This window comes from Pteronotus mesoamericanus, unplaced genomic scaffold (assembly GCF_021234165.1).
Source record: "Pteronotus mesoamericanus isolate MK-2021 breed Mesoamerican mustached bat unplaced genomic scaffold, CSHL_Meso_final contig_42, whole genome shotgun sequence".
Classification (NCBI taxonomy): Eukaryota; Metazoa; Chordata; class Mammalia; order Chiroptera; family Mormoopidae; genus Pteronotus; species Pteronotus mesoamericanus.
This window is the reverse complement of record NW_026555157.1, coordinates 8,914,240-8,927,884: the sequence shown is the minus strand read 5'-3', so window position 1 is coordinate 8,927,884 and position 13,645 is coordinate 8,914,240. Positions and strand designations below refer to the sequence as shown.

The window sequence follows — 13,645 nt, the reverse complement described above, 5'->3', positions numbered from 1 at the left end:
AAGTTAAATTCTAACAAGCACAGGAGAATCTGTACATTTGCTGATTAAAGTGTATGAGGCATCTCTCAAAAAATAAAAATAAACATATACAACTTAAATCAATTCTGTTGCTTTGAAATAATCTTTGAATAGAATTTTTGCTTATAATTTAAAGTAGCCCCAAAAGGAATCCAAGCGCTAGTGTTAAAGATGAAAGGAAAGAGAAAGTAAAGAGAGCTAACAGTTTATTATTGCATTTTATTAGGGAAATTTTATTCACATTTATGAATTTGGGAAAACTGCCAGTCTTAGGACATATTCCCTATGAAGATCTAATATTTACTATGTAGAAATTGTTAGAATTAAAGAAATCGAGTTTGCCTTAAAAGAGGAGACCTGGTATCAGTACCTCTACATGGTCCCTGGCTATGACATTCTGCTAAAGTAGTACGTCTCTTTCCACCTATAGAAACCTTTATTTAGTGTTCAAGATAAGTGAAATTTCTTGCAAGAAGCCTTTACCAGTATTCTCAAGCTCATTGTTGGGATTCTTCTCTCTGCATTCCCTCAGCACTTAGATAATCTATTAAGTAGAGCATATGTATTCCATCATGTTCTTTGAGGAATAGGCCTCGGTATTCTTTTTATGTGTTTTCCCAACAAAGAACACCTAGCAGTGTACCTGAAGTAGGTGTTCAGTAAATAGATGAAGCATAAAATTGAGTGTATAAGTAAGTGATTTTTGAGATAGGCCTTAAAGGATATATAGAAATTCAGCCAGAGCCTAAGGAACAATGATAAAATGAGAGATGGCAAAGCCTAAACTAATTGGGGAGAATTATGACTTATCCAGCTTCGTAGATCATCCCATGGAGAGTAGTGTAAATACTGATACTGTATTTTAAAGTTTGTATTATTTTTATAAATCCGCTTTGTAAAACATAATGTGGGTTGTTACATTGACCTGTACTTTTTAAAAATTTGAATAGTTTGAGCATTATAATATACCACATTTCTAAGGGAGTAAAGAGCACATACCCTAAATTATATTTCTGTGTACAAGCAGTATTTTATAATATAATAAGATGGTCTTTCCCTCTAAATGCTATTCCACAATGGCCTCTCCATTGTATCTAAAGATATCATTTAATGCATTTATAGAATTGTAGGAACTGATGGGAGAGCTAGGAATAATTACTGATTCTCTTATTTGTAGGGATTATACAATCATACCTACTTTATAATATATGACCCTTTGAAAGGCAGTGTAGAAAGTAAATGTTAAACAAATGTATCCCTTCTTCAGATTCAGCAAGGACACAACTTGGCCTCTAGCTATCTAAGTTTATTGATAGGAAACTAAAAGAGGAAAAGAGGAGAAAAACCCTTTCCTCATTTCTCAAAATAATGTTAGATTCTGTCAGATGTCTTCTCCCATCTGCATTCATTCTAAATTACTTGGAAATTACTGACCCTAGTAACACATAATACACACACACAGTCTTACTTGTTTTATATCACACAACCTTGACAAAAATCTTAAACTCTTATTTAATGCAAAAAAATATGGGAAAAATAGTGTGATAACTTTGTGTTACCGAATCATGAAATCACAGGTTTGGAAGATACTTTAAAGCCATCTACTTCATCTATTAAAAGAACTATGATTTATTATCATAAATAAAATGTCATGTGTGTAGTTCAGAAAGTGTATATAGCACATATAATTTGTGTTTGATTGTGGCACACAAGTTAGACTTGTTAGACAGAATGTTTTTTGACATTCCTGTAAAGAAATTGAATCTCATATTCCTAGAGTCAGGAATCAATGCCCCTGTATAGCTTAATATAAAATGTTTTGCGAGGAAAACCAATTTGAATTTGATAGTAATAAAGCATTATTATGTGCCATTTCTGGCCCCATCCTTTCACTCATATTCAGTCCTACTGAACATAACTTAGTCCTGCACTAAGAGTCTATTTTGTAACAAAATCCTTTTATTGGAAACCAGTCCTATTGAATGAAAGAAGAAAGTGGTTGAAAGTCTAAACCAGTGGAGTAGTTTTCAACTAGAAGAGAATTTAGGGGCCCATTTTTGTCCCAGGGGACATTTGTCATGCCAGGAGGTTTTCCTGTTGTCATAACTGGGGGAGGGTGCTACTGGCATCTCCTGCGCAGGGGCAGGGATGCTGCTGAAAGCGCGCAGGGCAGCCCTCCCATGATAAAGGTTTATTCAGCCCAAGTGTCAGTGACGATGAGCTTGAGAAACACTGCTATAAACTGATATTACAAAATATTTACATGTTTTAGCTAGAGTTGTACACATCTTAATTTATTAATAAAGCATATAGGGACATTATTAACATATAGGAACAGTAGTATCTGTCAAATTCAACCAGATAAATATGAAAGTAACTTCTGTGGATAACTTTCTTTTTTCTATCTACTTCCTCCCCCAACAGTTCATTTGCACAAATAAATTTCTTTAAAAGTTCTATAGAACTGGGAATTATTGCTTATAAGCTCTAAGCCAATTGTAATTGTGAATAACCCTTCTATGACACCTAGCAGAACTGCAGAGCTAAAAAAATGCTTTTAAGACTGATGATGTTATTAAAGTATCAATTCAATAAAAAATAATTAGCCATGATCAATTATACCATGTAAAAATAGACTCTTTAATTTTTATTCTATCTTGTATATTCTTTGATGTTCTTCTGCTTGAAATGTGGTAGCAGATTCTGAATTTTAAGTCACCTCGACTCAAATGTCTATGTTAACAATGCAAAAAAAAAAGAAATGATTACTTGGAACTTGATAACTGTTAAGAATTAATTTATACAGAAGAAGTATTTTTCACCAATGTGGCCAGTATTACTATATTTTTTGTTATTTCAGTTTGAAAGTAAAAAGCATTCACCTAACTTCAGTTTTCTGAAATGAACTCTTCAGGGTTCATTTCAGTGCCTCTTTGATTATTTGCTATACAAGATGCACAACCACAACTACCTTGTATTTTGTGACGACTTGCCTGAGATCCTATATGTCAGAATTATTTGGTCAAGAAATTTTCCTTATCCTGTGATTTTCTGATGTATTTTCACTGAATTCTTCTGTGTAGCCTTTCTAGTTCTATTGTTTTTAATCTTTAGTTATAATTCTTCAAAAAAATACTTAAATAATTATGCACATCTGAAAACTAACATGTTTTTAAACTTTATTTTATGCCAGGAAATTTTGATAAGAATAGTAGTATTAATAATTTGTAACAATACCTTAAATTTATAGAATACACTTAATATAAAATTTTCTAGCCCATTATAAAGTATCTTATGGCATATGCATGTACCCACAGATATAACATGTACCACATAGAAGTGCACATGCTTGAGCACACACACATTTCTTCCACTTTTTATATTTAACCTCTTTGAGGAAGGACATCATAGGCATTCTCCTCATATATTTGCAATAATGTCCAATAATGTCTAGGCTACAAAACCATGAATAATTTAACCAACTAATATTACAAAGAGAAAAGTTCAGGGGAATTCTAGTAAGCCAAATTTAATTCAGACTTGGCAGTTCAAAGATGGAATCTCTTCTATGAAAAGGATAAATAGAATCATTGGTGTTTGTGGGAACTTTGATTCTCACTGGAGTTTCAAAGACTGAGGCATCCTTGGGAAACCAGGATGCTAATTCATCACCAAATCACAGCTGTTGTTGTGGCCAGTTCATCCCTAGGGAGTTAGAAAGATTAGCTTTCCCCTGGTTCAAGCATTTATTCTTCCTCTCAAGTAAACCTGGGAGTCAGTATACTCTTACCAAAAGAGGAAGGTTGATGATTAAACAAACTTGAAAGTTATTTTAAAGTCGTCGTGAGTGTGGCCCTAATTCTGTCCCGCTGATTATCATTCATTCTGCCCTAGGTCTCTGGGCCAGTGCTTCTGTCTGTAACTGCTGGCCTGTTACCTGCTGGCCTCATTCTTGTCACATGTCATATTTTCCTCCAGCTTTTTATGCTCTGAGGAGTTCTGTCCTGGCTAATTTTGGATGTAAAGCTGTCATTAGAAGACCCAATCAATGAATTTTTAAATAATTTAAAATTATCTTTGCTTTAAATCACTCTTAAGTTATTGTGGTCATCACAAGTAAGCAAAAGACATGTCATAGCATCGTTTACAAATCACAGAGCACAAATAATCCTTAATTTCTCTTGAGAGGGGAAGGAGGAATGTTTTCTCCTGTAGTTTCATCCATGAACTCTTACAAAAATGTTTGCTTTGTGTTGTTCCTCTTCAAAAAAGAGAGTACCATCCATGCACAAATCCATATTTTCTATGCATCAAAGACAACATGTGGTAGCCTTGAGAGAATATGGTAGGAATAAGAATTCTCAAAGTCCTGGTGTTATCAACTCCTCCCTGATTTTCAAAAGTTAACCTGATAACCAAAGTGGAAAGGACTCTGCAATGTTCAAATGAGAAATCATCTCATTAGATGCCCATTTGGTGCCAGGAGCTGCTCCTGGGGATACAAAACTGAACTTATATTGCCCTTCCCCATTGTACCACTGTAATTTCACTTTCGTCAATGAGACACTATGGACTTGAAATTCATAGAGCTTTAAAATTTATTATAAAATTGAATGCATATATAGAGAGAGCACATTAAAGTTCTCTAGGGAAGATAAAACAAAAATGGTTTGAAAGAAATAGCAAAGCATTAAATTTTTAGAAAAGAAATTTTCTTATTTCTCTGTGTATTGGCAAAGGATTTACATCATTGGTACCTATGCTCTATAAGTTGTTTCCACTCCTCGACCAACCATAAGAGCACCATCAGTTGTCAAAAATAAGTGGGCTTGTATAGTGATGAGGTAGTTAGAAGTCCATGTCCTGCCATGACCTAAGGTATGTCTTAGATATAGATCATCGTAGATCCAGATTATCTTAGAGTTATTACATGCTCAAGTACCTTGTTATATACTAATGAAAAAAAACAAAATATTAAATCACCAAATGGTTTCCTTGGCTTTGCTTCCTGCCCCTGTATAGTGCATGAACAGATCTTAAACTACGTGATAGAAGTTCCATACTTAGAAGCCAAAGTATTATAGAAAGTGAGTACTACAATGTAAATAAAGCAATCTCTTAACTCCAAGTAGTTTGCATATCTGCATCCATTAAACTCTCACGAAGTTTATTTGACTAAGGCCAAAGAGATCATCTCTTTATTTATGGACTTAAACTTTTCTATGGTTTTAAGTTAAAAGGAATTAAAGTTACAACATGAAAAACTAAACAATTTAAAAATTAATGAGGTAGATTTTTACAATAACACTGAACATACAACAATTTTAGTAAACCTCTTGTCTCCAATAGCAAGTGAAAACCACATTTTCATGGATTATATTTTGTATTCTTTATTTTTAAAATGTTAAAAATGCTGGAAACTAGTTGTGACATAAATACATAAAATTTGTGTTCTTTGTAATGATTTTGTTCACTGGAGCAAAAATTGCTTCAGAGAGAAGTAGCTTCCTCAACTGACAGCAATTTAAAATAGGAATATTATTACCTATTTTTATTCATGAGGGTTAATGACTTTTATCCCAATTTGAAATTTTCTATGTCTTGTGATTGATGGATAATAATGAAATATAGTATTCATCCTGTCCTGTTTCTTCATAAAGTCCTAAGGTGGTCTTATTTATGTGTTGCACATTGCCTTAGCTTTGCACTTTAGCACCACCTGGTGGACATAATATCATTTTCTTCTCTATTTAAAGTAAGCCCCTTCACTATATATCCAATTATGACATACAGGTATCTTAATTATAAAAGTATCTAATCTTAAAGATTTCTGTAAATAATATGATGTAAGTGTCTGATGTGATTTCTGAGTTAAATGAGTTTTTTTAAACTTCATTAATATATAGGGATTTGAATAGTCTGAGATATGCATATGCAAAAACTGGGGCTTTCTTTTACAATTTAATTTTTTATCATTTATATCTTTTTCTCAATAAATAAATAATACTAAGAAGTTTTCATTGTCTTAGTTGCAAATTATCATTTAAGTTAGATTGTCTATCAAAGATGCAGGATAATCACTTTGTAATACTTTATGAAGAATTTTCATACAACAAATTCTTATTGAGATAGTATTTTATGTACAGTTAAAATTAAAACTAGTGCTTTAACCATTATTATTATAAAAGAAGGCATTTTCATGCTTATTTTCCCCCTTATAATTAAAGTTTAGTGTAGTCTTATATGTATTTTTAGTTCTTAGTTTTTAATACTTAAAAAAAATTTCCAGAAGATAATAAGACAATACTTCAAATGAAAAACACAATTACATTTAAAGTTAGTTTTGATAATTTATCACATGTTGCTCGTTGTCTGGTTACACACCTCTGTGAAATAAAGTGAATGTTTTTCCTATGAAATACGGAGAAAATATACCCTCAGATGTCACTGTGTTCCTTAGGAATACACTCATATATTCCCTGATAAAATTGCCGGGGCAGTAGTGGGGTGTAAATTTGAACTGTGTAACATTCAAGGACTTAGTAGCCAAATTACAGCTGATGATATTTAGATAGTAAATATGTTTTAGCTTCACACTTTTAGTATGTCATTTAAGATAAATTTTAATAACCTTCATTAAGATATGCTTCTGAAATTGAAGCTATTTATAGTAGACCCCCCCTCCCACTCCATTGTCCCTTAGCTAAGGCTTTGCTTCCTGAGGTTTCAGTTACCCATGGTCAACCTGGGTCAGAAAATATTAAAAGGAAAATTCCAGAAATAAACAATTCATTAGTTTAAATGAGCACCATTCTGAGTAGTGTGATGAAATCTTGTGCTATCCTGCCCTATTCTTTTTTTGTTAGTTATTGTTGTTAATCTCTTATTGTGCCTAATCTATAAATTAAACATTATTATAGGTATGTACAGCATGGGGCAAAAGTAGGTTTACAGTTGTAAGTACAGAAAACAGAATTTATTCTTGTATATTATTTATTAATTATTGTATTATTTTCCATATGAACAACTGTAAACCTACCTTTTCCCTATCCTGTATATGTAGGAAAAAAACAAGGTATCTAGGGATTGTTATTATCTGTGGTTTCAGGCATCTACCGGTGGTCTTGGAATATATCCCCTATGGTTAAGGGGGACTACTGTATTTTGTTACCTCAAGAAAACACTATAATCTTCTCTCTTTTTTCCTCTTTTTTCTAAGGCCTCGGATTGTATACTGTAAATTCAGCATATGGAGATACCATTGTCATGCCTTGCCGACTCGATGTACCTCATAATCTCATGTTTGGCAAATGGAAATATGTAAGTGTGACCTACCTTGGATTTAGTTAATTGCCTCTAGTATTTGAAATAAAATTCCTTCTGTGAGTGAATATGAATTTCAAATTAACATAATGGCAATATTCAACTCTGGTACAAATGTAGGAACGTAGAATTTATGTGTTAAGACGTCGGAAGAATATTCCTAAGTCTTACACAACAAACACTGTTTTAAAATAAAGCTGATAAACATCTAATTCTTAGATCATATTACTCTGAAAAATTCAACTTTAAGTGTCTGAGGCAGAAAAAAATCCAGAGTTCCAGGGTAAAATGAGTGGATGCAGGACAAGGCAGCTACATGCTCTTGTTCTCCTTAGTGCAGCTCCTGCAAAGACCAGATGCGCCAGTAGCCACTGTGCCCGAACATTCATTGCAAGTTAATCATCAGTAGTATGTGTTCTTTCCTGATGAGTTAGTCTTAGGACTGTGTTGATGTGATAGGTCCTTTTTACATTTAACATTGTTGATTTCGTCCATTTCTTGCAGATAGCCAAGTCATATTCTCTTGGGTATCAAGGTACAGATGGCTCTGGAAATGGCAGGTAGATACCCTGGTAGGTGGAGTTGAAGTGGTTAGGTAACACTGACTGACAAATTGTCTCAATTTAATTATCAAAACCAGCAAAAGGTGTCTATGAGGCATGATTTCCCAATGCTGCATCACATGAGACCCATGATAGTTTGCAAGCTTAAAGCAGACATATGTTTCTCTGAACACAATGGCACCTTGAACTATTAAAAGATATTTGAATAGGAAAAGGATTCGATGGTCAAATAATTTTTGAAATTTCTTTATTGAAAACTTCTCAGAGCCTTGCATGTGTTAAAATGCATTATGAAATTATCTGAATTTGATTCATTTCTTAGGTTTATTTAACCATACAACTCCTTTTTTCCTCAAATATCTGCACAAACATTCTCCAGAACACACTTTGGGAAATGTGCTTAAGGCTGCACCCAAAAGGTGGAATAACACATTCTTTTAAAATACGGGTTCTGAAGTCAGACCAACATGTTCTATCACACTCACTGCAGGACTCTGGACAGTGAATGAATCCCCATTTTCTCATCAATAACATGAGATAAAAATAATCTTCCCGATCGTGTTATGAGGGTTACATGAAGTAACTCATGTAACAGAATACTCACAGAATGCTTGGCAGATGAGAGCTGCCAGGAAAAAGGAAAGCTGTTTTGACTGTGGGGCTGCGAAGCTCAAAGCACGCCGTGTGTGAGCGGAATGCGAAAGGAGAGCGCGGCGGCGAGGCGACATAGCACTTCTCCATGCTCGCCTCCTGTTATCCAGCTCACGTCAAACTAATTCTGGTTCCCTGCAAAAGTGGACATATGAAGCTACAGCCTACGAGGACAATGTCTGCTCTCACCCCTAAAATCCCTGCGTTCGAGAGACGGCCATGTAATTCACCTGTTGAGTCAAATTTACTGCCAAAATAAATAGAATACAGATGGCGAAAGCTTCTGTGATCGCAGACTTCTCTGAGAATAACCCAGGGATTAATTTTCACCTGAACTGAACTGGCACAACAGTAGTGGAAACAAACAATAATGACAATTTTCAAATTGTTAATTAAGTAAAAAGCTTCAGCGATAAACTGATGAGATACATCGGATGTACCATGTGCTCTAAAAACTGTTGATTTGCAGACATAGTCTACAATCTCTAATTTAATGCAAACTGAAAAACAAATGGGAGGTTTGGAGGAAGGGTGGATCATCTTTCCCGCTCCTGCACAGTAATCTACCAGTGAATGGAGATGCTAGCTCTCTGTTCACCCCTTTGCACCGCAATCCCGCCTCCTCTTCACCAGTATCTGCCTCAATGCCTGTTATGGATCTGGCATCTAATGGCTACAGAGAGTGGTACAAGGTAGTCATAGTGGAGCCAGACTGCCGAGCTCCCCCCTTGCTTTGCTGAGGCGCACTAGGTAGCTGGGCCCTTACACAAGTTATTAAACCCACCTCTGTTTCCAGTGCCTAGTCTGTAGATGGCACTAATATCATAACTCTAACATACAGGGTTGTTGTGAATATTAAATCAATCAATGAATGGAAACAAAAGCCTGAAGAAAGTACCTGGTATATAATTAAGTACTCAAAACTTAACTATTATTTGTTGCATAAGTGAATGAACAAACAAATTTAAGGTACTGGTCTAACATTTTTCTCTTAAAGAGTAATAATTTAGGGCAAGAGATTGCATTGTAAACCTGTGACAGAATTGAAAGATTTAAGGAGAATATTATTGATGTATTCGTATATTCAACCAACTAAAACTTTTGAAGCCTAAGATTAGCTTAGTACTTGCATTAGTGTGGGTCCCTATGAAAAAAAAAATACCATAAACATGAACTTATAAAACATATTTATTTCTCACGGTTCTGGGGACTGAGAAGTCCAAGATCAAGGTGCTGGCTGGTACATTCGGTTCTTGGTGGGGGTCCTCCTCCTGAATTGTAGACAACTGACTTTCCGTCATGTGCTCATATAAGCCCCTCTTTGTGCGCTCATGGAGAGACAAACGCCACCCACGGCTCTCCCCCTTCTGATAAGGACACTCATCCCATCATGAAGGCATCATTGCTGTGGCCTCACCTCAACCTAATTACTTTCAAAGGCTCCACTTCCAAATACTAACACACTGGGGGCTAGGACTTTGACATAGACTTGGTAAAGACATGAACCAAGTAATTTAGTCCACAGCAGTAATAAATAATAATAATTTTAAAAATATAACACCTTGAAATCTTCCATATACTTTAAAATGTTTTATCATATTTTAATTCCCCAAAGACCTTGTGAGGTAAATAGAAGACAGATTTCCCCTATGTCAAATTAAATTCCTTAATAGGAAAGAATATTCTTATAGGAGCAGAGGTAGAAATGAATTATATGTCTCAGTGCTTTTGGCATAGCTGTGTATGCCCATGTTATATTTTATCCTGATAATAAGCTTTTATATGAAAACCCTTTGAGCTAAGTTTTACGACTCAAGTAGCAAAACTATGGATTTTAGTGATTAATCTGATTCTATGGCTAAATGGACATGAGTGTTTCACAAGGGCAAATACTGTTTTTCCATGAAGAATCATTAAACTTTGTTATATGTAAAGGTCAGCTGTGTCAGTTTTGGCCAAAACGGAAAGGTATGGACATTTAAAGTGTGTGGATTCAAGTAATGAATATGCAAAAGAGAATTGCCCACGATTGCTAAATGAGTTCTTGCAGCTCACATGTATGCTTGCTGTGATGGGTAGCTGAATATCATTTTGAACGTATGTATATTCTCTTATATCTATTGTTTCCTTTATATTAGACACAAGGCCAGCCATCGTCAGTTTTGAAACAGTCACTAATTCTGCCCTCCAGGTTCAGGAAAAGCTCAGATTCCTAGAGCTTTGCCCTTTCCTTTTCAGATATTTCAACTGATACCTGGAAAAGAAATTACAGCTTCTCTTAAGGAGCATAATTCTGTACGCAGAGATTTATGTGAGGCTTGTATCCAAAATTATTCTTCTTGGCCACAACTATTAATATTGGTGGAAGAATATGGCCAAGAAAATTTTATTGTTCTGGCTGTGACCCTGAAACATCTGAATATGCTTGATTTTAATATGTATTATTATTTTAATTTTTAGGAAAAGCCCGATGGCTCTCCAGTATTTATTGCCTTCAGGTCCTCTACAAAGAAAAGTGTGCAGTACGACGATGTACCAGAATACAAAGACAGATTGAGCCTCTCAGAAAACTACACTTTATCTATCAGTAATGCGAGGATCAGCGATGAAAAGAGATTTGTGTGCATGCTCGTGACTGAGGACAATGTGTTTGAGGCGCCTACAATAGTCAAGGTGTTCAGTAAGTAGTCTGCGGTGTAACTGCTAAGTGGGATTGATGACTGGTACTAGAAAATGTTCTTGAGAAAGAAGACTGAACTCTGTAGTGCCTTCACAGCAGACAATTATGTAAGAGGATTTCTTGCGATCTTCATTCTCGTGCATGCTGTCAGTGAGGAAAACCAAAAACCCCAAAATTCAAATAGGACTTTTGCAGTAGGGAGTAAAAGAATATCCACTGTTCTTTTGTGATAAAATTTCCTGTGATATGAAGAACTACTAAATGAAAATTGGCATGCAATCTTTCACTTTCACTGGCATGTACACACAAATGTTCTGTGATATGTACATAGATATCTTTGTATGCATAATCATCCATGTCATGCATACGTATGTATCTGCTAAGGAGGCCATTTAAAATTGGATTTTAATATATATAAACAATACAATACAGGCAAATCCAAACTATCTTGTGATTTTGAGAGCTAAGCTTTATAACTGTGTATGAACCCACTCCACACACATATCCTGACCATAAATCCTTGCTGATTTATTTCTTAAAAGTGTTCAGTTGGTTTATAAAATTGCCCTAAAATAACAAAGTTTACCTTTTCCTGAATGTGTATGTGGAAAACAAGAAGGGGAAAACATAGAGACAGTTTAAAAGGAGAGAAGAGTATAGAAGAAATTTGTATTAACTACTATAGTCATTATGGCAAGGCTACTTTGCCTAATAATAATATGGTTAAAGTCACTGTGTGAACAGCTATGCAAATGAGTGACTGAGGACGTTCTAATTAAATCATTTTATCTTTTAACATTCAGATAAAAAGTCCTTCCTCTGTTACACTATAATATCTTGGAAAATACTGGGAAAAAATAGTCTCAAAGTTTTAGAACACCAGTCTTTCTAATTAGGGAAGAAGGCCTCACTTCAATTTGTCCCTCTGCTTTCTGATGACTTGACAGCACCTAGAAATTATTAAAATAAATATGGAAGAAAGAAACCCAGAGGGCCCTCCTACTGCAGGAAGACTCCATGGATTGTTCCCTTTTCTCTTGTAATAGCGAACACAACTAGGTAGGACAGTCCCTTAAGTATTCACATGGACTTCAAAATTCCCATGGGCCCATGGCATGGGTTCAAAGAATGCTAATATGATGAGAGGAGGCCTTTGTTCTCCAGAAGAAACTTGCAAAAGCTTTTTACATGTTTCAGTTGATTACCTTTCAGCTTAAAGGGCACTTTCCAGAAGTCATCCCCTCTTCCCAAATATTTTAGGAATCAAAGCAAATACCAAGTGCTCATAAGCCATGCCCTTTTATTAAACACCCCAAATAATCTGTGTCTTGTATTTGGCAATGCTTCATCTTTTTTTTCTTTCTTTTGTTTTATTTCACTCTGAGGTAATTAGGAAGATGGATAGTGTACTGCTAGGGACACTTTCTAAAGAGAGCAACCAAAATTTTTAAATTAGGCCATGATGTAATAAATATAAGCACATATCAAGAATGTACCACAGTAGGTACTAAGATTACATCATGGCCTCTAAAGGTTATGAGTAATGATTTGGCATTGTCAGGTTTCTCTTTACTGGGTTAAAATGACTAAATCTCAAGATAGGTACAGGAAAGTTGAAAAAATTCAAGTTGTTCCACTTGTGACAGTTTTCAGACTATACTCTTTAAAAAAACAATACTATACAGCAATATGAAAAAAAAGTAGTTGGTCTAATTACATAAAGTTTGTAAGTCATTTTGGAATCCTGAGGATTTCTATAATTGTGACAACAAACTCACACCTGCATACCGCCAGCACCCTACCCCCTTCTCTTTTGAATGTTGAAAACAAAGTGATTCTCAGGAACAGAATTTGCATTCCAGGCTCTGGGCCAGGGAGAATTTAAACAGACAAGTTACACACTTTTGAAAATGGAGTTTTATACTAGAAACCGTGGGACACTCCAAGTCTAATAAAATGAACAGCACAGCTCAAAGAAAATGTTTGCAAAAGCATATAGGGGCTTCGCTTTCTTAAAAATAATGAATTTACTTTGGGTCACTTTTCATGAAGCAAGCAGCAGCTGTGACAGGGAGGCTTTCATTTTGCACATGTATATATTGTAGTCACTTAAGAGTTTCTAGGCTCATCAATCAGTCCTCTGTTTCCTTCAGTCGAATCACCTAGCAACATGCACTGTGTACCACAGAATTGAGTATGGTTAACATGAGCTAATCCCGGATCAGCTTGATGCAAAGTGTCATCCTCATGGGCAAAGTCAAACTGCATTTATTCAAACTAGAAGCCATGACTAATGACTTTGTACCTCTGATGTAGGGTTGTTCGTTTAGTGTTAACCTATATCTCAGAAGCAAGAAGTCATTTCAAAAAAGCAGGCCAGATCAAAATAAATCACTAATGCAGCTTTTTT

General features: G+C 35.1%; 1 protein-coding gene across 1 annotated transcript in view; it reads left to right on the top strand.

Annotated features, from left to right (window-relative positions):
• Nucleotides 1–13,645, top strand: part of ALCAM (activated leukocyte cell adhesion molecule) — a 201,742-nt gene that overhangs the window by 138,979 nt on the left and 49,118 nt on the right. Inside the window, exons 2-3 of the mRNA XM_054577336.1 lie at nucleotides 7,238–7,338; nucleotides 11,016–11,235. Of these exons, the coding sequence (XP_054433311.1) occupies nucleotides 7,238–7,338; nucleotides 11,016–11,235 (321 nt within the window). The remainder of the gene's footprint in view (nucleotides 1–7,237; nucleotides 7,339–11,015; nucleotides 11,236–13,645) is intronic.